The 25,213-nt window shown below is 46.4% G+C and overlaps 1 protein-coding gene across 3 annotated transcripts; it reads right to left on the bottom strand.

Annotated features, from left to right (window-relative positions):
* Window positions 1-1,218: 1,218 nt before the first annotated feature.
* LOC118372384 (probable ubiquitin carboxyl-terminal hydrolase FAF-X) lies at window positions 1,219-25,213 on the bottom strand. 3 transcript variants are annotated; one of them, XM_052499541.1, is made up of 42 exons: window positions 25,016-25,213; window positions 21,526-21,783; window positions 20,726-20,963; window positions 20,505-20,617; window positions 20,135-20,353; window positions 19,886-20,001; window positions 19,553-19,804; window positions 19,026-19,164; window positions 18,680-18,832; window positions 18,165-18,476; window positions 17,834-17,970; window positions 17,471-17,695; window positions 17,200-17,313; window positions 16,801-17,029; window positions 16,114-16,421; window positions 15,746-15,986; window positions 15,396-15,545; window positions 15,186-15,306; window positions 14,873-15,003; window positions 14,489-14,767; window positions 14,133-14,258; window positions 13,865-14,023; window positions 13,563-13,729; window positions 13,172-13,280; window positions 12,814-12,960; window positions 12,526-12,672; window positions 12,191-12,398; window positions 11,748-11,968; window positions 11,300-11,496; window positions 10,978-11,151; window positions 8,872-9,013; window positions 8,528-8,731; window positions 7,909-8,355; window positions 7,505-7,773; window positions 7,132-7,357; window positions 4,623-4,752; window positions 4,344-4,529; window positions 3,923-4,143; window positions 3,599-3,844; window positions 3,181-3,402; window positions 2,974-3,075; window positions 1,219-2,863 (listed from the first exon to the last, which is right to left on the bottom strand). In XM_052499541.1, exons 2-42 carry the CDS (start codon window positions 21,622-21,624, stop codon window positions 2,702-2,704), a joined length of 7,788 nt encoding a protein of 2,595 aa, XP_052355501.1. In that variant the 5' UTR covers window positions 21,625-21,783; window positions 25,016-25,213; the 3' UTR covers window positions 1,219-2,701. The 3 variants fall into 3 exon arrangements, with proteins under 3 accessions (XP_052355501.1, XP_035614141.2, XP_052355504.1); XM_035758248.2 differs by having other exon boundaries at window positions 3,190-3,402; XM_052499544.1 differs by lacking the exon at window positions 25,016-25,213 and adding an exon at window positions 22,484-22,616.

Genomic DNA, 25,213 nt, shown 5'->3' with positions numbered 1-25,213 from the left:
CCTCAAAACCCATTGGAGGTCAGAGGGGAGGAACTTCTGGCTTTCTCGTCCAATGAAATTTGAGGAGGCGGTGAGGAGAAAGGAAGCGAGATGTACGCAATTGAGATTCTCCCCTTGACATTCCTCCTGCGGGTGAGAATGAGCTAGAATAAACAGTGCCTGCTGAGAGAATAGATGCCATTGTTGCTTCAAAAGCAGATCTCGTGTCAGTTTTCACCTACGGAAGGAGGATAGGGATGGGGTAAAGTTGGCTGACTGTGGATCAGTGGCTGGAAACCTGCTGTGGCAGACCGGCTCATCCCTTCCGAGCGTCTGCTCAAAGTTGGGTTTATAAGCTGTGTTGTAAAGCTTGTCTGTTTGGTTCGTTAGATTGACAAGCACAAGGTTATATGGGGGCAAAAGAAAGGTTACTCAATAATAAAGTAATTTCCTCTTCCTTGACTCCTCCCCTTTATCCATGCTAATCTAAAAACAAATGACAGGTGAAAGTTGTTTTTTTTAATGTAGGTTCCTCCTTGCATACAGGGCATAATAATTCAAAAGACCATTTATTTGTCCTTTTCTTAAAGTATAATTTTACAGTGTGGTGTGTTTGTCGAGTGCGCCAAGGCAGATGGGGGGGTAATAACCATCCATGCATGTTTCACAAAAAAAAACTTCTGAATTATTCAAACAAGATAAGGCAGATCTGATCCTGAAATAACACTTTACACAAAGAAAATGCCTACATAAACAAAACCTGTAAGACCTTGCCGTCTAAAAAAAAATGATGGAATAAGTGAGGAGGGATGACCTGTTGTGCTTTAGGGCAGGGCCTGGAAGGATGACATCAGTCCATACAGCTTTTTAACCACACCCCCTCATTAGGTCCTAATCTAGAACCATCCATAGTCTTGTCCTCTCAGGAGGTTCCCGGGTTGCCCCTTTTTTCTCCCCAGTATGCTTTTTGTTTGGGGGAGGGGGGGGCAGGGAGACTGTTTCCCTCCTCACCTTGCGCTTCCACAGCTTGTCTGTATAGGCCACAGTTTTAGAAGACATCTGGTGTCTAATCCATTGCAGTTTCAACCCAGTCCCTTGGGGCAATGCCATTTACTGTTGGCAAATTCCCTCAACTAGATATTGTTTTGTCACTGTCACGTTGTATGTCCTGATTATTATTTTTTGCGTGCATTAGGTATTTACAATGTACCATAGATGAAATACGAAACCGCTACAATGTAAAGATTGCATTTTCCATGTATTCTTGGTAGTGGGTACACGGCTGTACAGACAAAAACAACAACTTCGAAGTGTGAACTGTAGCAGAATTCACAATCACACCATGGCCAAAACTATTGTTTGCAAAAACAGTTCAGGGCAGATGGAACTCAAAACAGTTATTAACAAAGTGTTGTTTTTTTAAAGAAATGGACCAAAAAGTTCCTCTTCAATTACTTCCTACTTCCTTTCAAATCAGCAAAAACAACATCTAGGAAATTCAAATAAAATAGTCTACGATTCTTCATATCAAGGGCTTCTTTTTTTGCAGGGATTTTGCTCATTTCAGACAATTCTCCTAGTAAAACAAAAAACAATTGACAACAAACCACGGATTCATGTTACCAACTGAAACACAGCCATCTACATTCGTTGCAGATAGAATCCTATCAGAACAATCAGAAACGCTGGGCGAGTCAGTTAGCTTGTTTACCAGCAGTTACTGTAGATCATGACCCTGCTTTAGAATGCTTCATATGTTATTCTCAACAGACAGACATTTGTAAGACTGTAGCTGTGTTCAAGTAGGACAAAATGTGGAAGGGAAAAAAGTAAGAAAACCAAGAAGCAGTTATTTTCACTTCAAGTGAGCAGAGATTAAACAAGCCTACACCCACCCCTGCCATTGTCAACTGGTGCACACAGGGTGATACTGGTTTTAATTCTTTATTCAACATGTCCTCACTGCGAGAGAGGCGTTTGAAACCTACTATAGTATAGTGTTGGAACAGATGACTGCATCAACCAAGACCCGGTCAGCCAGTGAAAGGCCAAACCTCACCTCCATGCATTGACTACAAAGCAGAGAAAACAATAGAAACGCTTATTCTTTTCCCCATTTGATTTGACGTCGGTCTTCCTTTTCAGTTTTGAAGTCACATATTAGGGGCCAATCCAGGACAGCCTTGCTGCATCATTGCAGTAGGTTGGGAGGGAGATCGAGGGAAGGAAGGTTTTAATGATTCCAAAACATTAACATGTACCCCTTCCCTTCACCATTTTGTTTCAGTTCCTGTACACACATTGCACACATCATTGTCTTTCATCTCAAAGTTTCTCAAAAACACTGTACACACAACCCTGCAGAGGTATGTTTTTTTCTCTGTCAGCAGTGACGTGTCTCCATGGGGCAGAGAGAAATAGAAGGTCGAGACTCTTCCAACTCAAAGTTCTAGAAATCATAGAATTTCAATTCTACGATAGAAACTTGAAGAGCTTAATTGGCCCGATCCAGAGGGCAGGAGTCAAGGGTCAGAGGTGACAAAGAGGACGCTGTTCCTCCTGGAGAAAAGAGAGCGCTCCAGCCTGGGTCTAGTCTTAAATCGACTGTTTGATCAATCAATAAACTAGGTGTCTTGAAGGTATTGAGTGATATTAGTGTTCAAAGAGATTTGGTGAGGTGAGTTGCAGGTTAAGGGGGTTTGGTTGCCCTCGTGTCGTGTTGTTACTCTTTTGTCGTCTGGACAGCGGGTGGGGGCGCCACGGGCCCCACCTCCTCTGTGGTGCTCTCCCAGCTCTCCTGTGCTCTCTGTGGGGGCCGCTGGGGCGTGTTCATGTGCTGGGCAGCCGGACCCGTATAGGGCTGGGCGTGGGGGTGGTTGTTCTGCTGCAGAGAGACATGGAAACAGGGAGAAAGAGGTGTCAGCGTTCAATATGAGCATTCTGTAAATTCTGGAGCAGTGCCACACAGTGTGTGTGTGTGTGTGTGTGTGCTACCTGCTGAAACTGCGTGGCAGGAGCAGGGTTATGGGGGTACAGCGCTGTGTCCTCGGGAGGGGAGGAGTCGTGATCTTCTGTTGCCTCCTGATCATCTGGCTCCTGAAAGAAATATAGACAATGGAATCAGTCAAGGAGAGCTCTGTTACATTACCACACACACACACACCGACAAAACATGCAAACACCCATCCCACGCGCACACACCTTCCGTACCTCCTCGGGGCAAAGTTCGCAGGCCTTGGCCAGGGTCATGCGTGCGGAATGCGAGCGCTCCAGGAAGTACCCGTTGGAGGTCTCGTTGCTCTGGACAGGGGGAGACCAGTTGTTGTAGGTGTACTGGGGGTTCCCTGTGTAGGGCCTCCTCTCCAGCTCGTCCCCCAGCCACTCCACCGCCCACGTCCACTTACGCTTCAGGTCCCCGTTACTCTGGGAGCACAACAGAGAGAGACGAATATAACTGTGTTAACATTAGAACTATTCCTGATACACACCATTCAAGATATCCAGACACAAACATATTGCACATATCTGAAACACCATTCTAAAATGACTGATCTGGTAGGCAGAGAGGAGAGAAAGGTGACTACCATATCATATCTAGTCTATTACTGTCATGGTTTACCTGTAGTATCTGGTAGGCCACAGTACAGTTGCTGAACAGAGCCACCATGCACTTGATACACTGGTAGGCCCGTTTCTGGTAGTGGTTCTTAGAGCGCTGAATGGTGTCAAACAGGCCGTCCCTGTCGTCTGGTATACCCTTCAGCACGTTGTGGATCCTGTGGGTCTGCCAGGAGTCCTCTATCAGCAGTATCTGCAGCAGCAGGTCCAGGTAAGGCCTCAGCTCATATGTGTAGGAGTACGCCACCTAGGGGTCGAGACAGGTAGACGGGTGAGGGAAACAAAAACGCTGTGTGTGAGTGAGTCATCAGTGTTAACCACTTACCTGCCAGAGCAGCTCAGACAGCACGGTAGAGGAGAACTGGGGGTTTTCCCAGCAGCTGAAGCGCAGCAGCTTGACCGTCTCCTCAGAGTTGCTGCAGTCCTCGATGATCTTCTTCACATAGCTGGTCCTAACGAAGAGGATCTCTGACACCAGCTGTTGCAGGGGCATGATGGGGGTGGTCAGGTTGGTGTCTCCATACGGGTTGGCCAGGGACGGGTTACCTAGAGGACAGTGAGATACATTTATATCTATTTGGACACTTCGCTTTATTCTAAGAACGCAAATAAGAGTAAAGAAACAGGAGAGAGAGAATGACAGACAGTGAACCCGAGAGAGAGAATGGAACCATTAGAGAACGAGAGAGAAAGGAGAGCAGAAGAGAAAGCAACCACAAGGCGGTGACAGAGAGAGTGAAACATACCATTGATGGACGACTGCATGCGTGTGGAGACGTCACAGCAGCGCAGTAGCTGGGAGACCACAGCGTAGAGCTTGGTCAGTTCTGCATACTGGTACTTTATGGGAGGGCCAGGCCCCTCATCTAGAGCCACCAGCATGAAGGTCGCAGGGACACTCAGCTTCAACAACTGGGTCTTCTCTGCCAGACCTGGGGGGAGAGGGAGGGAGGAAGAGAAACCATGTTTTATTCCAGCAAGAAACAAACCAACAGCGTTTCTCCTGCACACGCACGTCGTCTTACCCAGGTTGGCGTACATGACGAAGAGGTTGAAGAACTGCTGCAGGTGTCGGCCGTGCTCTGACACCTCTCTCCTGAGCAGGTTCAACGCAGCCCTCAACAGGTGATCACTCAGACTCAGGTTATCACAGCCCTGATGCAGGAGGTCAAAGATTACAGGTCATTTTTTTTATTTACCCATGCACCCCCCCCCAGTCGGCCAAATATATTTTTGTATTTTTTACAGCTTTTCTGCTACATGTATGTACATACATTTAGCATCAATGGGACTTTAATATAAAGCAGTCACCTAACAATAATACATTACCAACCATAAACTCTCTAATCCTGCCCCTCAGCCCATCCCACCTATCACCATAGACCTCAGCTCTTTAATCCTGCCCCCTCAGCTACTCTCAGCCCATCCCACCTATCACCATAGACCTCAGCTCTTTAATCCTGCCCCCTCAGCCCATCCCACCTATCACCATAGACCTCAGCTCTTTAATCCTGCCCCCTCAGCTACTCTCAGCCCATCCCACCTATCACCATAGACCTCAGCTCTTTAATCCTGCCCCCTCAGCCCATCCCACCTATCACCATAGACCTCAGCTCTTTAATCCTGCCCCCTCAGCCCATCCCACCTATCACCATAGACCTCAGCTCTTTAATCCTGCCCCCTCAGCTACTCTCAGCCCATCCCACCTATCACCATAGACCTCAGCTCTTTAATCCTGCCCCCTCAGCCCATCCCACCTATCACCATAGACCTCAGCTCTTTAATCCTGCCCCCTCAGCTACTCTCAGCCCATCCCACCTATCACCATAGACCTCAGCTCTTTAATCCTGCCCCCTCAGCTACTCTCAGCCCATCCCACCTATCACCATAGACCTCAGCTCTTTAATCCTGCCCCCCTCAGCTACTCTCAGCCCATCCCACCTATCACCATAGACCTCAGCTCTTTAATCCTGCCCCTCAGCTACTCTCAGCCCATCCCACCTATCACCATAGACATCAGCTCTTTAATCCTGCCCCTCAGCTACTCTCAGCCCATCCCACCTATCACCATAGACCCCCCTCGTTTGGTTTCCATTAGCCATATATTTTGGAATTGTGCTCTTTAACATAATTGAACCTTTCTAAAACGTATAGTATCCACAGATGAGCTAAAGATGAAAACCTTTCCCACGAGTATTATATTATTTAGTGACTACAGCTTTCGAAACCGCCAAACACTGCAACTTGTAAGGTTCATTTTAATGGCACGTTATGATTTTTTAAAACATTCCCTGAACGTGTGACCAGAAACAAGCTACATTGAGGCAATACCAGAATAATTGATCTATTGATTTTGTCTCTTTGCAGCTAAATCTACAGAGCTGAGATTGTTGTACACCCCATATATATAGCGTTCTGTTGGTGCAAAGAATTGTATATAATTTAAATTGAAAAACAATAAGTGTTGAATCAAGTGTTGTTTTTTGTACCAGTTCATAAACCATCTTCCATGGAATCGGTACATCGAAAATCTCTTTCCATTTATTTACATTCTGTATGGCACAACATTTTTGTCCTGAAATGAAACTGGTATATTTTTCTATTTATGCCAGTTCCTTTCAGCCAATTTGTATCTTTAATATATGGCAGGCAAACACGTTCCCTGCCTTCTCCCTTTTCCACTCGCCTCCTCCATTTTTATGGTAGTGCTGCAATCAGTTGGTTATAAATTTGGATTGAGCAGATATTCCCAGATATTTTCGATAGCTGCATAATGTGACATAACTCTTCCGTTTCTAATCATAATATCATTAATAAATACCTGGGTTTTTTTTATTCCACAAAGAATGTATTGTTTTTTTAAATAATCAGTATATTTGTGTTTAACCATAACATTTGTTCTATCATTTCTGGAGGATAAAACTGAAATTGCAACCAGCTTTGTATGGCTTGTTAAACAAAAGGGCAATACTTGAAACAACATTTCATTTTCAATTCATCGAAAATGAGAATTTGTAATCTGTATGAAGGCAAAAAATATTTTTTTTAACAAAGGATGAGCCTTAATCTACTGGAGAACCATTTTGGGTTTAAGTATATATACATAAGTGAAGCTTTTAGTGAGAGGTTGAAAGCTTTAATATTTAAATCATTTTAGCCCCCCAAAGTGATATTCATTATATAAATGGGTACGTTTAACTTTTTCTGGCTTAGCATTCCAAATAAAATTAAATATTATTTGCTCATATGATTTTTTTAAACGAGTCATCTGGAGTAGGCAGTGCCATTAGTAAGTAAGTAAACTGTAATAGGACCAGAGTTAATCAATGTGATTTTTCCATAAATAGACAAGTATTTACTTCTCCATGGTTGCAGAATCATATCTATTTTTGCTAACTTACTATTGAAATTGATTGTGGTAAGTTCATTTGTATTTTTTTACATGTGAATACCAAGTATGGTCATTAGTATTACATCACACACTTTCTCTACTCTTTCCCTCCATCTCTCACTCCCCCTTTTCTCCCTCCGTACCTGTGTGGACCCCTCAGGGGAGCTGGTGGGGACGAGGCATGGCCCGTCCGCCAGAGAGAAGTGGGCGATGAAGACTATGAGTTTGGCGAAGGCCCCCCGGACCTCGGCACTGGGACACTCCAGCAGGTACTCAGAGAAGCGCGTGGGATACGCAAACAGAACGTTGTGGGCAAACCAGCAGCGGACGTTCTTACTGTGGCGCAGCAGGATGCACAGGGCGTCATACCTGAGAGAGAGGGAGAGAAGGTGGGGGAGGGAGGAGAGTAGACCGAAAGAGGGAAAATGAGAGAGACGAGGGAAAGAGAGTTACAAGGCTGTCTTACAATATAAAGAAAAACACACACTTTCTCCCTCTCACAGACAACCCACTCACCAGTCACCGGCGGGCCCCCGGACTACTTTCTTGGTGTGGAACCCGGTGCTGAAGAGGAACCTCGCTGCTAGCTGGATGCTGATCATGGCTATCTCCTCTGCCTCTGGCAGTAGGTGGTCCTGACCCGGGGGAGGGTTGAGGTAGACGCTGTTGCAGGTCAGCAGCTTCTTGACGAACTGGAAGTACTCCAAGCTGTACTGCATACGGCTGTGCATGAACTGGACGTTCTGCTTCCTCACACTGCATTCAATGGCCCCCGGCATCGTCACCTGGGAGGGGAGGGGGAATTCATTAGTACGGTTATGAGCATTACGTCATCATACACACAAACAGACTCATTCACACCCACAGGTTCTCGCCTCTGCACTTTATCACAAACAAATGCACACAGTCCTGATCCCCACCTGTCGTGGTGTAGTGGGAGACACAGTCAACTCTGAGATGCACCTGGCCAGCTCTCCGTCTGCCTCCACTGCGGCCCCTCCCCCTGCCGCATCCATCCTCTCATAGAACAGGATGTAGGCGTTCCACCATCTCTTCTGCCTCCTGTAGGACATCTTCTTCATCATGTGGTCAAACACCTCTCCCATGTACTCCCCCCCGAAGCACTGGCTCTTCATCTCCTCATCGTCGTCCATCTTGCACTCCGTCACGTCACCGTCGTCAAACTTGTACCAGCGCTCCTTCTGCCCACTGTCAGCGCTACCGCCGGCGCCGCAGTCTCGCTGGCTGATATAGGAGTAGTAGTGGCCACCGCTGGCCTGGCCCGAATGCACCAGCACCCCCACCAGGCGGTACTTAGAACTACAGCCTGGTGGGTCGGGTTCCGATGGTTCGTTCTGCATGATCATCTGAGAGGGAAAGGAGGAGGGAGGAGTGACTGAGTACAGACAATGTTTGGACTAATGATGAGTCTCCTTGCCAATGCTGCTTCTGTTTACTCTTTCATGGTTGCTGTTTAGAACTTTGTGAAACATTTAGAGCTCTAATACACAAATCAAATTTGATATAAAAGTAATCTACCTGGCTCTCCGGGTTGCCGTCATCTCCCTCCAGCTTTGCCACCCCGGCCACAGTGTAGGGCTCCATATCCAGCTCCCTGGGGAACTCAAAGTAGTCGTTGAACTTGATGGCACACTCCCTCTCCCAGTCGTAGTCAAACCTTTTCAGCTGGATGGCCAGCACTGGAGGAAGCTTCTTTATCAGCAGACGCTTCACTGTGTCCACCTGTAGTGGATAAAACAAAACAGTAAGAAATGTCATCCTAAAGTATCTATCCATATCGACACTGCTATTTTGCAATGGAATGAAAACAAAGGACTGAGTACTCAACAGGAATGATGAAGGACAGGAGAAGAGTGAGGTACCTTCTTGTTACACTTCTCACAGTGGTATGCGTTGGCTCCCTCCAGCAAGTCTCCTTTGACGTACTGCTCCATAGAGTCCAGCAGGTTCTGGTGGTTCCTGATGTCCACGTTCAACGTGGTGAAGGACTCCTCACACTCATACCTGGGAACAAGATGGTGGAACAGTTTCACTTATTATAATTCATGCCTGTGATAACTGAGAACTATGTGGTGCCATTTTGTGTCACTAACCACGTTTTGTTCGTTCAACATGGTGGGATCTTTGTTAAAAATGTATTATGCGAGAAATGCGCAAACATTTATATAATAATCATCATATGGAAGTAAACTTTGAGTCATGCGATGACACTGTGTGGGTCCTCCCACTACGGTTCAGGAAACCATGCAGTTTATTAGGCTACAGATTAAAGGTGATGAGCTTGACGCTCCTTTCCAATAAATATCATGGATCTTATTCTGGTGACAAGATGGTAAATATATGACTGCTGTTTAACAAAAAATAATAATAAATTCTCTCTTCTCCAGAATAATGTCATCATGTAGACTAGCCAACCCACACTGACTCAGAGCTGTTAGCTGGAGCGCACATGTCAAGACCAGAGTAGGCACATTGTCTATTTACCACAACAGTTTGTGACAAAAGTAATGGTCGAGTGGAAAATCCAATGGACACATTGCACTTCAGATTTGTATTCGATACATGAGAAGTTCTCTTTTGGGATAGGGGGCAGCATTTTCACTTTTGGATGAATAGCATGCCCAGAGTGAACTGCCTCCTTCTCTGTCCCAGATGCTAATATATGAATATTATTATTAGTATAGGATAGAAAACACTCTGAAGTTTCTAAAACTGTTTGAATGATGTCTATGAGTATAACAGAACTCATATGACAGACGAAAACCTGAGAAAACTCCAACCAGGAAGTGGGATATCTGAGGTTTGTAGTTTTTCAAAGCTTGGCCTACAGAATACACAGTATCTATGGAGTCAAGTTGCACTTCCTACAGCTTCCACTAGATGTCAACCGTCTTTAGAAACTTGAATGAGGATTCTACTACAAAGCAGGGGCTCATGAGACCTGTTTGAGTCAGTGGTCTGGCAGAGTGTCTCAGGATCGTGATGCGCGCTACCGACAGAGTTAGCTCTCTTTCCATGGCTTTTCTTCAGACATAGGAATTATCCGGTTGGAACATTATTGATGATGTTTTATGTTAAAAACATCCTAAAGATTGATTCCATACATCGTTTGACTTGTTTCTAACTTCTGTTGACTCCAAAATGGCAGATATTTCTCTGGCTGGATTGGGTTCTGAGCGTCGTTCTCCGATTATGCTTTTTCCGTAAAGTTTTTAAAAAATCTGACACAGAGGTTGCATTAAGGAGAAGTCTATCTTTAATTCTGTGAATAACACTTGTATCTTTTATCAATGTTTATTATGAGTATTTCTGCAAAATCACCAGATGTTTTGGAATCAAAACATTACTGCACGTAACGCACCAATGTCAACTGAGATTTTTGGATATAAATATGCACATTATCGAACAAAACATACATGTATTGTGTAACATGATGTCCTATGAGTGTCATCTGATGAAGATCAAAGGTTAGTGATTAATTTTATCTGTATTTCTGCTTTTTGTGACTCCTATCTTTTGCTGGAAAAATGTCTGTGTTTCTTTTTGACTTGGCGGTGATCTAACATAATCATATTTTGTGCTTTCGCTGTAAACCATTTTTGAAATCGGATACGATGAGTAGATTAACAAGATGTTTATCTTTCATTTGCTGTATTGGACTTAATGTGTGAAAGTTACATATTTCTAAAATATATTTTTGAATTTTGCGCGGTGCCTTTTCAGCCTAATGTTGTCGAGGGGTTCCGCTAGCGCCTGGCCTAGAAAGGTTATGCGAAAAAGTACTTTGTGTGCACTACGTCATCACGCACTGATTTTTTCCAAAACAAGTCCATTTGGTGGAAATACCACACTGGTGGGGAAATGCACATATTTTGTTTATGCAGGTTTTAGAATATTCGCACATCTGGAGGATGAGTGGTCGTTCATTCGGTTCCGCCAGTGTTAGTAAATGGATGAAAACAACTCACCTGTGGGGGCAGTCACGGCAGATTTTCTGGTCGGCAAAGGAGCCTCCCAGCACCTTGCTGAGCATGGAGGAGTGGCCCATGGCCTTCAGAGCCTCATCCAGACTGTCCACTAAAGAGTTGAAGAACTCCAGGGCATCGTGCTGCTCTCGCAGATTCACCGGCTCACCCCATAACCTACAGGAGAGAGATCGATAGAGATAGCTCTTAGTCTTCCAAGACCGTTTGTGTGAAATTGGTATCAAAATAAAGAGGTTGTAATCTGTACACCACTACATTCCTTGACATTTCATTGTTTTACCTCAGCCTGCTATCGTTAGCTCACCTGAACTGTTTCCAGAAGCCTCGGGGTACGTAGTACTGCAGTCGGGAGGAGGCTAGGTGACCAAAGATGACCTGTAGGTGGCGTAGCACCCCAATGTTGTACTCCTTCCTGTCCTCCGACTTACTCAGCGAGGGCTTGTCGTCAAACTGGTGTTGGTAGGCGAACACCTCATCCCGCGCCGTTCCGTCTGCATTAGTCTGAGGAGGGAAAGTAACAATACACCGGATGGATTATTTAGGTTCAAAATGTACATCTTGGTTCCTCTACACAACATCCATAAAGACTCGGTAATATGAGGGATTTCATTTCCCTAGTCCCTTCGCTCTATACCAAGGGCTGGGGCTGCCATAAAAAGCATCTCAGATTGTAGCTTTAAGCAAGTCATTTTGCAGTTATTCAATCTGAAGAGTGAATACAGTTTTGATTGATTCCCAGTCAGTCAGGTCACCTCGTTCTCCTGCTTCTCGTCCCCGGACAGTTCATCGTCCACGTCGGTGCCGGTGCCCTCCACGGCCAGGACACCGTTACGGATGGGCGGGATCATGTAGAGCTGCTGGATGACAGAGTTCATGTAGCAGGTGGCCCCTGCATTCTTCAGCCCCACAAAGCCTTTGGTGGGCCGCGGCCCCACTGGGGGGAGGTATTCCCACTCCGTCAGAGCCTCACAACCTGAGAGACAGGGAGAGAAGGAGAGGGAGTTGTTTAACGTTTATCCATTCCACATATATGATCAACGCAACAATGAATATCAGAAAAACATTTAGAATTCATTGAGGAGAGGTATAATTTACCAGTATAGATAGAGGAATATGTGAGAAAAATAATAATTATGAATTAAGATCACAGATTAAGTGTCTATGTAGTACATGTCTGAGTGTATAGTTGGTGTACCTAGGTAGTACATGTCAGTGAGTGTATCAACGATCTGCTTGAGGTTCCGGACACAGCCGACCGGCAGAGCCACCAGCAACTCGAAGCCGGCGTTGATGGAGGCGGGGCTGCTACAGACAGGGATGGCCTGCTCCGTAGGGAACTCCCCACTCTTCACGTACTGCAGGTACACGATAGACGCCGGGAAGATGAAGTCATCTATCAACTCCTGGAGAAAGAGTGGGGTGAATTAACAGAATGGACAAAGCATCATCTTATGGTGGCTTGTCCTGTGACTATATTGAGTGAACTATTTGGCAACCATACTGGATTTCATAAACAACATAATGACCCACCTTTATGAGGTTGGCCCCACCCTTCTCACAGCCAATGTAGTACTTCTTCTCTGGTGTCTGGAAGGCCAGCAGCTCCTTGGTGACCCCCAGGTGACCTTCTAGAATGGTCTCCTCCACCCCAGTCTCTCCTGTCCGCTTCACCTCATCCTAGTGGAAAAAACACCAAACTGCCATTTAGCGGTAATATTTATGAGAGATATGAAAGCCCATCTTAGGTCTTCTCTAAACTACATCATATTAAACTGCATTTCATTTTCTAACAATGAAAAGACTTCTCTTGTCCAATACCCTGATCTTCTTGAGCCAGTCGATCTCGTTATTGAGCAGCGCCTCAGCGTTGGGCAGGTTGATGTTGCTGTTGTAGGCGTAGTTCAGCAGGTGCCTCAGCAGCGTAAAGTAGTCCCCTGCGTGCTTCGCCCTCTCCTTCGCCGTGCTCTGGAGGAGAGGAAGGATACGTGTTACAAGGGGTCCCAATGGAGTGGGGTGAAGAGTTTCAGTGTGTTACATTTCCTCCTCTAATGATGAAGGCTGGGATTGAGAGCTGGTAAACTGATCCGAGGTCTGTCCTTAAGGGCAACATCTACCCAAAGCCGAAGAATGACTATTGTGTCAGTAGGGGACAGTGAAGAGATGGAAGGATACTCACCCCTAAAACAGTGAAGAGGAGGGTGATGAAGAATAGGAGGGGTCTGTGTCCCATACAGCACCTAGTGGCCATGAGGAAGAACTGCTCCTGAGCCATCTGACGAACTGACCTGGGGACAGACAGGAAGATGACAACAGGTTCCTTTCACCGTCAAAAGGTGATTTTGACATCGTCAGATGACAGTTATATATGGGCTTGTTTTTGTGAGATTAAGTTTGAACACCAAGGGGCGGTTTCCCCGACACAGATTATGCCTACTCCTATAATAAACTCAATAGAGAATCCATCATTGAAAATGCTTTTCAGTCCAGGATTAGTCTGTGTCCAGGAAATGCCCCGAATGAACAGATCCACAACACAGACATAGATTAACAGCCAGATGCAGACATACTTGCTGTGGCAGTGCAGTAGCAGGTCTATGATGTAAGTCTGCCAGGCCTTCTCCTTACTGAGAGTGTCCAGAGCGGTGGGCAGCAGAGCAAAACACAGGGTCATGATCTCCAGTGCCTCACAGCACACCATCTCATCCTCCCCGTCCGGCTCCTTACCCGCGTTCGTCTGTAGAGGTGATGAACACACACACCGCTGTGAGTTTATAGAAGACACAGAAACTCTCCATACAAACCCCTAGAAGTCTGCAATACACACCTTAAGAATCAAGCACACACCATCTCAGTTTAGAAAGGGTTTTACCTTCTCATAGATCTGACTGATCTCTTCATTAGAGCTGAAGACCAGCTGTACAGTGCCACAGCCTGAAGCCCATACAATCTTCTGCACCGCCCGGATCACACAGAGGTCTGGGATGTACTTGGATGCTTGGAAGAAGTTCTGGGAGTTCGGGGGCAGAGACTGCCAAAAAAAGTGAGCAGACGTTTACGGTCGTACTCTTTTTTACTTGCCGTTGTTACCCGGTTGAACGCATGTGTAAGCACTCATCTCAATAGACGCGCCGTCTCACCTCGTCAGAGATCTGTTGGGCCAGTCGTATGGCCACGTTGCGGAGCATGCACTCAGAGGCGGGGTTCGGGATATTCTGTAGAGCACTCTGGAGGACCAGGGCCTGGTCGTGGGTCACCTGGTTGATCTGGAGAGGAACAAAAACAGAAGAAAGTGGATTAAGAACACCAGTCATATTTGAGCTCATTCAAATACACAATGAAGTTATGTTTGAGGTGATCATGGTCTGTCCATTCGGGGTCTGGTAACAAGGGTCCTGCTACTCTCATTGTTCTGCACTCGTCTAAGCTGTAGTACTACAAGGTTTTCCCCGTATTTACAGAGGTAATTTAACGGCAATACAATAGAGTTATTTACTGGTGATGCGGGGCTGGTCCCCTCTACTACGGGCTGGCAGGCCTCGGCCACAGCTTTGACGTGTCCGAACCCCACGGCGGTCAGCAGCAGCTTGGCGATCTTCAGGGCATTGAGGTACGCCCCCCGCCGCGTCTCCATGTCGGCCGACGGCAGGAAGTTGTTCCTGGTGAGCATGCTCAATACGAGCGGGAGGCCGCCGCTCTTCAGGAAGTTGTACTGGAAGTCGCTGGCGTCCTCGCCGAGGGTGCCGCTGGCCGGCATCAGCAACGCATACACCACCTGGGGAATCAATCCAATCAAACGTGGCAGGAGGATGTGAAGAGTGTAAGGGGCAATGAATCAATCATGTAAACCACCACACACACAGTGGTGTGTGTTACCAACCTCAGTGAGGTAGAGGACTTGTGAGGGCGAGGGGCCAAAGAAGCGGGAGTCCAGTGTGGGGCTCAGGCTGTTCTCTCCCAGCTTGGCATGATCCAGACAGATAGCGCGCAGGTTCTCCACGGTACCGTTGTCTACACACAGCTCAACCAGAACATCAGTCAGTCAGGACGAATCATTTCAAACCACAGTAAGAGAGAGAGCGAGAGAGAGAGAGAGACGCAGATGAAGGATGAGAGATGCTGTTTTGGGGCCACAGAAGGACAGCAAGCTATAATGAGAAAGAATGAGAGCGTGAGAAAGAAAGACAGTGTACCTGGAGGCATAAGCTTCATGAGGAGCCTGGCTCCATCTCGCAGCAGAGGCATGTTGAGGGTACAACCCAGGTCTGCTACCTGCCACAGGAACGAGATGTAGCGCAGGTGGAGAGACATGATCTAGAGAGGAAGACGATACTCAGGAGAAGACGACACATTTGACATTTCTCACGTGAGGAAAGGTGTGTGTGTGTGTGTGTGTGTCTTACCACTCCAGGCAGGCAGCCCTCCACCTCTGGGTTGGGTCCTTCGCTGAAGTGGTTGCCGTGGTTACTGGGCGAGGCAGTGGAGGAGTCTGAGGAGCTGTCAGGACTGGAGGGCACGGTGGCACTCACCTGGGTCAGCTTGGCTGTGATCAACTTCATACACACACACACACACACACACACACAATATACCAATTTGAACCAAACGCTAACAGATACACTGTGCTGTCATCATCTAATCCCAGTAGATTAGTGATTCCAAGAGAGAGTAAAATTGTATTTAAACACATCGGAAACTAAGCCCTAATTCAAAACCAGTGCATGGGCCATTGATTACGAAATGACTAGCTCACTGCTTTGTCCTTGAGGTTCAGCTGTCCAATCAGCTTCCTGTCATCCGCCGGGTCGACAACCTCCCCGCCAATGAAGAGCTCTATCTTGGTGTGCGTGGCGTTGGCCTTAATGCGTGTGAGGATGCCACGGCGCACCGAGCCGATGGTGTCATTGGTGTGAGACCAGATGTCCAGGTCATCCACCTGACGACCCTGGTTAGGGAAACGAACGATCAACGTGATGTGCTTCCCCCGGAACGCCCTGAGAGAAAGAAAGAGGGATCGGTCTGTCAAAATGTTGGCACTGAGACTCTGACAAACTAAGTTAGACCTAACTTTCACAAGTGTGTGTTGGTGTGAGTCTGTGTGTGTGTGTTTCTCTCTCCTACCTGGACATGGGCAGTATGGACCTCTCCTCGTGGTAGTCGCTGTCACACTCGTTGATGTACTCCTTGAGCACGGTGAGCACGCGAACCATGCGGATGGCCTCCTGCCGGGCACAGTTGATGCTGTCCTTGTCCCCGTCCAGGACACACAGCGTGTCGTACGACGCCTTCAGACGGTCAAAACACAACTGGATGAAGTCCTCGTGGATCTCCACCTGGTTGACCTGCAGCTTGGGCCCCAGGTTGGTGTAGATCTCCTTCAGCAGGTCGATGGCTCGGCTGGCGATGTCATCAGTACCCTGGATCACCACCTGGTAGAAAAATGCAAAGCTGTTTTGCTCACTATCCTCCTCCAGGGTTAATCCAGGAACCAGACTGTTGTCTATAAAAGCTTATAACAGCAATAAGAGGAGTTTAAGTCAAATGCCTCCCAAGGTAGTCCAGTCCTATGAGCTCCAGGTTTTACAGTATGTTCAGAAAGCTTTAGAACATTGATAAGCTGTTTAACACTCACCCTCCAGAGGTAGTCCAGTCCTATGAGCTCCAGGTTTTACAGTATGTTCAGAAAGCTTTAGAACATTGATAAGCTGTTTAACACTCACCCTCCAGAGGTAGTCCAGTCCTATGAGCTCCAGGTTTTACAGTATGTTCAGAAAGCTTTAGAACATTGATAAGCTGTTTAACACTCACCCTCCAGAGGTAGTCCAGTCCTATGAGCTCCAGGTCATCCATCATGTAGGCCCTGCGTTTGGCCACCAGTTTGCCCTCGCGGCAGTTGACAGCCTTGAAGAACCTCTCGAAGCACTTCATGCCGTTCTCCGTGAGCAGGGACGGGTCCAGCTGCAGAACATTGTTCTCAAAGAAGTCCTTGTTGATGTCCGGGTCCAGGTCTGGCTCATCTCCCATTAGCTTAGAGTACCTAGAGTTGGAATAGACAGTATAAAGACATTATAAAGGCTCATACTTGATTATAACAAATTAAGTGAAGTGCTACCAATAACATTTGAGTTGAACTAACCTGGAATAATTCAAAAGGGAAATAATATTTAATATAATATACAAGGCTGGTCTAAACAAATGTGTACGTACCATTTGAAGCACGCCTCCCGGTCACACAGGAAGACAGCGCTCTCAGCCAGACACCTCCAGATCTGCTTGGCCTGAGGAGCACATAGCCACAACTGTCCGTCCTTCAACAGGAACCTGGAGAACAAGATGGTTCAAAGCAGTTAGACACTAACAGACGACTCAGAACGGCCACTTTCATTCCCACAGACTGAGAAATGCCCCACCGCCCAGAAAAGCAGTCAAGGGTCAATGTTTTCATCCTGAGATACCTGTAGACAGCCGCCTGTCTTACCTCAGGAAGTTGAGCCTCTCCTGGACCTCCTGAACATGACTGTAGCGACTTCCCACTCTGACCGTCTGAGGGTCAAAGTCTGCATGTTCAGCTTTGGAGAACGGTCTCATGGTCTCCATGTAGGCAGACAGGTTCTCAGCCACCAGAGTGACCAGGGCATGGTTGTGCTGCAGCTGGTTGATCAGGTCATGACGATAAAACACATGAGGACTCCTCTGGGTCTGACTGTATGGGGAAGAGGAAAGGGAAGGAGAGACGTGTAATATTTCATCACAAGCTTTGACTCAATGGGAAAAAGAGATGAGATGAGGGAGCGAGAGAGAAAGGGAGAGAGACAGGGAGGTGGAGAGAGTCTTTCGTTACCTGAGGTTCTGAGGAGCTTCCCCAAACAGGCTGCAGATCTCTCTGATCTGCTTCAGGGCTGGTATGACCCACTTGTCGTTGGTGCGCAGCTCCTCGATGAAGCGGTCTATCCACTGGATCTTCTGGGTGTCTCTGTCCTGTTGGAACACAGAAGCACAGAGCAGGGTCCTAGTCATTAGGGAACATCGTAGCAAAACATTTTGCAACAGAAAACAAAAAAAACAAGATATTCTCATTTGACAAGCTTAGGTAGAGTGTCCCAGTTTCAGTCTGTTTTTTTTCCATTTGGTGCCTAATGAATACAACCCAGTAGCAGTAACAGTAGTTTTACCTGAGAGCAGCTGTAGTCCAGTATCTTGATGTGTGCGCTGAGGGCCTGGTCCATTATGTCCACGGGGACGTCGTCACTGTGAGCCAGGTTCCACAGCAGGTTGAGCACCTTGTGGGCCATCACTCCATCCTTATCGTCCTCCGCCAGACGACGGATCAGCTCCAGCAGCTTCTCACGCTGCTTCTTACTCGCATTCGTCCAACTCTCCTTGAAGCAATCAAAGAGATGGTCGAGCTGCTCTGGAGAGAAGTCCCAGGCCAGTTTGGCCAGAAGGTCATGGACATTCTTCACTATGGCTTCGTGCTTACCAGCCTGACATAGAAACAGACACAGAAGACACTTAGGCATAGTTCTAAAAACAACCCCTTCCCCTACCCATAAAGGAAAAGGTCTCTCTAGCAAAATATATATTTTTCACAAATGAGAATAACCTGTATAGGTTCAATGAATAGGAAGTACATTAAAATCCCCATATTGCTGAGACCCATTTTCCCATGACACGTTTAATTCAGTACCTGCGCTGCCCAGATGTTGTCCAGGTCCTGCATGGTGAGGGCTTTCTCCTTGATGACGAAGCGGAGTATCTTCTCTAGTTTCTCTACGTACTGAGGCTGGTGGAGGCTGTCCCTCAGCACGATGGACAGGATGTGGTTCTGCTGGATCCACTCCTGAGAGAAAGGGAGAGAAAGACAAACGTCAGGCATAGATTTGCATTCCTGTGGAGAAATTCCATGTCCAATTCGACTGATGGGAATTGAACTGGAATTGACTATTAAACTCTGATGAGCAATTTAAAAGCGCTATACAAATCCAGTCCATTATCATTCATAAGGAGTAACTGTTAGGGGCTAGGTGACTCACCGCCATGCGTTCTGCCGTCAGCCACTCCTCCTCCTCAGGGTTGCCATGTCGATGCGTGTAGTAGGACACACTGGAGATGACCTTGTTGACCTCGTTCAGGGCATTCATCTTGCCGTTGAATGAGGAAATCTGCAATAACCTGGGGACCAATCAACAAATTAAAAGCCTAACCATCTTATCGAAAATAAAAATTCCACCCAAAAGCTATCTTTTGGTATTTGTTTCATTAGTCTATTGTTGACAGAGTCCCAAAATGTTTTGCATGTCAGAAAAATACCAGATGTATTTTGAAAGTTATACATCTTGAAAAAAAAATGTGCATGTTAGCAAACAAGTTTGGGACTATGTGAACAATGGACTAATGAAAAAAATACCAAAATATAGTTTTTGGGTGGAGTTTTCCCTTAATAATAAAACAGCAGTTGACTGTCCAAAACACTCATCACACGAGGTGCTCAAACCCCAATGTGACAGTTTTAATTCTATACAATAACAACCTAAAAAGAAAACAACTGAAGGAATCTCACCTAAGGATCATTTTCAACCTAAATATCTCCAAGTTCTTGACGGTCTCCTCCTGACCGGGCACCCTGGAGGCCAGGTTCTTCAGGGACTTGATGATCATGGACAGGGCATCGTTCTTGGCCTCGTTCTTGGCCTCCTTCTTCAGCTCCTCGTCCGTCAGATTCTCCAGGAACTGAGGAACCATCTCGATCACTGGCAGGAAGTACTTCTTCACTGTGTGCAAGGTCAGGAACTCATAGCACTGGCCGAACGGCCTGAAGGGAAGACATACACGGGTTAGGACACGCACACGTCCCTTACAAGTCCCTTACATTGGTCCATCTGTGCAAACATACTTGATGAGGGCAGCGATGATCTGTACGTTGAGTGCCTGTCCGCTCATGAAGCGGTCGTGTAGAGTCTGAAACCCGTTCAGCGTGCCAAACTTATTAATCAGGTCCACCAACCAGCCCTGAGAGAGAGGGAGAGATGGAGAGAAAACAATGAATGGCTAATCACTGACGACAGCTTTATTCATGTTGAAAACTTGGACATACTGTATCAAGCGAGGAATCCTGAGTGAGCGAGGGTGAGTTGGGGCCTACCTTGGGTGAGCGAGGGTCAGGTGGGCGGGCGAAGAGCTCGTCGTCGGCCAGCGTGGCACCGGCGGGGATGGTCTCAGAGGGCCGCGTGCCGTTGTAGATGTGGAACTTGCAGTGGGGGTTGGTGGCTGTGGCCAGTAGCTCCAGTAAGGGGAACCAGTCCTGAGGAAGCTTGGTCACACACAGCTCCACCAGCCGGTGTGTGTTGGTGATGATACACCTCTGTGGAGGGAAGGACAATCAGCTGTAGTTCAAACAGGAAGTGCTAGTGCGCACACACACACACACACACACACACACACACACACACACACACACACACACACACACACACACACACACACACACACACACACACACACACGTCCCTTACATGGATCTCAAACTTCCACCCACTGACAGCCTCGTCTGTGAGGATCTTAGTGAAGGAGATGGTCAGGCCGTCCCTGAAAAACCTCTGGCACGCCTCACATTTCACATCAAGCCCTGCAGAAAGAGGCAACGATTAAAGGCAGAAAACAAAGAGAGATCAATAGAAGACAAATGAAAAAGATGTCCTATATGGATGTATATTGTATACGATGACAGACACACCTTTTTTACATAAGTCTATAGCAGCTTCAAGTAGAACTTCTAATTCCCCCTTTGGCAGGACTGGGACTACCCATCGGGGCCTGTTGATCATGTCGTCCAGCTTGGCCAGGTCAGTGTGAGGGAAGGCAGGCTCCTCATCCTCCAGAGCAGGGGCAGAGTCTCCTTGGCCCTGCTCCTCCTCCGCCGCCGGTGGGCTCACAGGAGACGGCTCCGTGGTCGACGGGTTCGGGGACACCGCCTGCAACGCGCACACACATTAATAGCAAGCATACTACAGACACTGATTAAAAGAGGTAAACTCTAGTCGGGAACACACACACACACACACACACACAGTGAGGAAGGTAGGTAATTAAGCCTTGGAACTTCACAGGAAGCACAAAGTCAAACAAACACAATTCATAGAGCATGAGGGACTAAATTCATTTAAAAAACATTAGATTATAAATAAAGCTTATACAATTATGTGACAGTAATTAGGCTTACATCAGTGATCCTGTCCACAGCTCAGAAACTCTTAAATTACAAAGAGCTTCACTCATTGGAGAACATCCAGCTGTGGCCTCAACATGACTCATGCCGTTTCATACTAAAGATGAACGCCTACTACTGTCCTATGCTCCTCATGGGGCGATGGGTTTAAGTAAGTAAGTACTAAAGCATATGGCATTGCAGATCGCTCCATATTAGTCAGTCAACTTCACGCAGACATACAGTTGACATGCGGGTAACCTTGTTCACTGATAATTGGGGAACTATCCATAGATAGACACACGTCACCCCGACACCCCGACACTCACCTGGGCCTGTGTGGGTGGGGGCTGGCTCGGAGAATCAGCGGGTGCCTGGCCCTGGCTATCATTTCCCCCCACGGGGGAGCCACGTGTGGTGACCGTCATGATCGACACAGGGCAGATCTTGGCAGTCTTGTCTGTTTTAGGAAGCCCTGGCCTGGGGGGGAATCACTGCCTGGGTAGGAAAGGAGAACCAGAGGCCGGCTGAGAGGGAACGCTCCGGCTGCTGAGGCTCAGGGAGGGTTGCAGAAAACATCGCAGAAGCTGTGGGACAGAGACAGGGGAGAGAGATTTAGAATGGTTGATGCCCCATTTTTTCCCATGCATTTGGGACTGAGGCATGTGCATTTCAGCTAATCTGTGTACAATGTAGTGAACATCACATGGACAACTTCAGACCACTCTTGAGGTGTAAAAATAGCTGCGAAACAACATCCAAAGGCCATGATTCCACAGTATGTTTGCAAGACAGGACTCTTCAACGAAGCGAGACCAATTCAAATTACTCTCACTCTGCCACAATCTGGGTCTTAGACATTAAAATGCTATTTACGCATGCTTGACAACGGGGTGGAATTATTACATACACACTAGCCCAAATACCAACAGACAGAAGCCCCCCCACTGCCATCAACTCTCCTATTTCCAGTTGCAGACAGCACAGGACTATCAACCATGCACCACACTGGCCTATTAATAGTCTCTGTCGAACTGGTTCAGAGATATCTAGACTGTGCAAGACAGTATACAGCTACTGACAAACTGTTGATTGGTCACACAGAGCATGACCCTAGCCTAACCCTACCCCAACTAACTGCAGCCCCTAGGTTACACACGTCTCACTACAGCAAAACATGCATGGGATATTGAGGTTTCAAGATATCACCTGGCTATATTAGCCAAGCCTAATACAATAACTAAACAAGAACGATTGAACAAGGAGAACAAGCCATTGTGTGCTTACTGACAAACAATGTATTCTTAACAATTGCACAAAATGATTAATAATAGCATATTGGATTGAAATCAGGCCATCTATGCTTGGCTGCCAGTGCCACTGACATAAAGTTGTGGCAGTCCAACAATGTGTCCCAGTACTGTAAATGTTTCCCAACTCCAGTCACACATTTTTGTTGGAGCCCCAGACAAGCACACCTGAATCAACTTGTCAACTAATCATCAAGCCCTCAATGAGTTGAATCAGTTTTTTTCCCAGGCCTGTAAGACAAATGTGTGATGTTGGGGGGTACTGGAGGACTGGAGAGAGTCTGTGTAGAATATTGACCTTACACAACAGCAGAGTGACAAAGCAAAACATCTTAAATCACTATGAGTCAGGATGGAAGAGATAGGTTTAGGGCCTCAGGCTCCTTCAATCCACTCAAGTGCCTATGAGGGAACATTAAGATTAGGGGATAGGGTTTCTGGGTAGGAAAGGTCTGTGTGTCTAGTTGTGAGACACTGGAAGTCTTGAGACACATTAAGACAGTCTCCAGCTGAGTTACGATCCTCTGAGCTCAGTTTACAGGTTTATTATTGGCTGTCTTCAGTTTCCCGTCTTCAGATGTATCCGCTTCCATCTAATGGAAGAGGTTAGTATTCGGGAAGGGGAATCTGATCCTAGATCTGTGGTTTGGGCCGACTTCTACCTCAAGCATCATCAGGCAAGCCGGCAGGAGTAGGCTACAGCTGACAGCTACAGTGTGAATGAAAGTTGACAAGCCAATCGGAATCAATGACCCAAGGAGCAAGAACGGTTGAGGAACCAATCAGATGAAAAGAAACCTTGAGTCTTGAGAAAGCACCTGACCATAAACCAGGGTTTCCCCAACCCTCTCCTCAGCACCCCCAGACGTTCCACATGTGTGTTCTAACCATAAACCGTCACACCTGATTTAATTAGTCAAAGGTGTTATGATTAGTTGAATAACTGAATCAGTGGTGCAAGTTTAGGGTTAAAACTCAAATGATAACTTTTGGGGGTTGCTGAAAATATAGTAATTCCAGCTGGCACAGCTGCCATGGCAGTGTGTATACACAGCTAGTATACGACAACTATTCAGGTCATCATGGTCAAGGCTTAGTTTTGCTGACTTGAGTAAAACTTGAAGTGAGCATAGCGAGGTCATGACTGAGGAAACAACTTAATTTCACCTGAAAGTGCTGCGTTTGTATCCGGAAATGCACAAAGTAAGCATATTACCAGGCCTCAAAATCGGCAACAATTACTTTTATTGACAATGCCTTGCTTGCAAATAACTGAAATCTAATCTTTGTCAATAGATCCAATGCCAGCCCCCTCCTTGGCTAGCCTCAAAAACCGACACTAGGCAGAGGCAACTAGGGTCGGATTTTCAAGACTACCCTTGGCTCCACCTTCAGTTTCTGTTCTGGAGACAGTTTGATGCAGATAGGCATGTCAAGATATTTGGACATTTCTTGTGACAGCCGTTGGTTTACAAGGAGCTTGGCACAAAGGAAAACATTATGTTACGACAAATGAGAAGGTTGCTTGAATGATGTGTGTGAATAAAAATGTACTTGGTCCTTGGCTTGCGAATCATTCTTATCACGATCCGCTTTCCTCACCAGAATCTCTTTCTATGAGGACACGTCATTGAGTAACATTGTACAGCTAATTAAATAAAGTTACTTGGTAAATGGAGTATAAGGAAAACTTGATTTAGTTACAGCAAACAACTCAATCTCAAAATAAGTGTCGCTGTTACATTGTATGGTGTATTCTAGATATGAGAGACCGCTAACTAGCCAGTAGCTAACTACACTTGCTAGATTGCGTAGCATTAGCCAAATATTTCAAACAATGCGAAAATAACCCGCCTGCAAACACTGCCTGGAACACGGTTAACTGATGTGAAAAATAACTTCATGCAACAGGAGTCTGGACGATAACTAATGCATAACGTTATCAAGGCCCGTAACGTTAGTTAGCTAGCTACTGACAAGCATTGCAAGGGCCTTCTCCTTACTCAACATCGGTAGTAGCGCTAACATGCTAGTTAACGTTAGCTAATGGCGCTGCCACAACAATCAACAGTCTGTGTGCATTGGTAGGTTGTTGATCAAACACCAGCCCATATCTGTCAACACCACTAGTCCAAGAAGTTAGCCAACATCTTGTCTGGTTGAGACTGACCTTGAACTAGCTATGTGGAAACCGTTATATTTCAAAATCCAAACAATTAACAGGTTGGTATGGGAAACGTCAGCCATTTTGCCACAGCCAAAAATAACAGCTAACTTAACTAGCCAACGTTACATACAGAAACAAACCGGCATTTCAGCATTCATTCTGCCGATGTCAGGCACCTTGCTTGCTATTACTCTCTCCTCTTTATCTAATGAAAAGCATATGTGTAACGTTACACCTTGAAGCTAGACAGCTATAACGTTTCATTGTTAATGATTACTCAAATGTTATCTAGCTATACTAGCCAGTTAGCACCATTGTTGCTAGCTTCCCAATGTTACTTACCCCAAAATTTGATGGAACTTCCTTGAGTTGACTTGTCCTGTCTATGAATCTTTCTATTCTGGGTTTCGCTAATTGTCAACGTGTGTTACATAATATTTTCATGCATGCATCCAGATCTGCTAATATGATCTCTCTTCCTTGCTTATTTTTTTGTCTGCACTTGGGTGTTTTTCCTGCGTCACCATCAACCCCCCTCTA

Source organism: Oncorhynchus keta, chromosome 37 (assembly GCF_023373465.1).
Source record: "Oncorhynchus keta strain PuntledgeMale-10-30-2019 chromosome 37, Oket_V2, whole genome shotgun sequence".
NCBI lineage: Eukaryota > Metazoa > Chordata > Actinopteri > Salmoniformes > Salmonidae > Oncorhynchus > Oncorhynchus keta.
The sequence above is the reverse complement of the archived record's forward strand: the minus strand, read 5'-3'. Positions and strand labels throughout refer to the sequence as shown.

Coding starts and splice junctions, on each gene's coding strand:
- LOC118372384 (XM_052499541.1), bottom strand. CDS start 21,624: ATGACGGTCACCACACGTGGCTCCCCCGTGGGGGGAAATGATAGCCAG. Junction 11,969..12,190: donor CACTGACATGTACTACCTAG/GTACACCAACTA, acceptor CCTGTCTCTCAG/GTTGTGAGGCTCTGACGGAG. Junction 3,845..3,922: donor TGTCTGAGCTGCTCTGGCAG/GTAAGTGGTTAA, acceptor CTCGACCCCTAG/GTGGCGTACTCCTACACATA.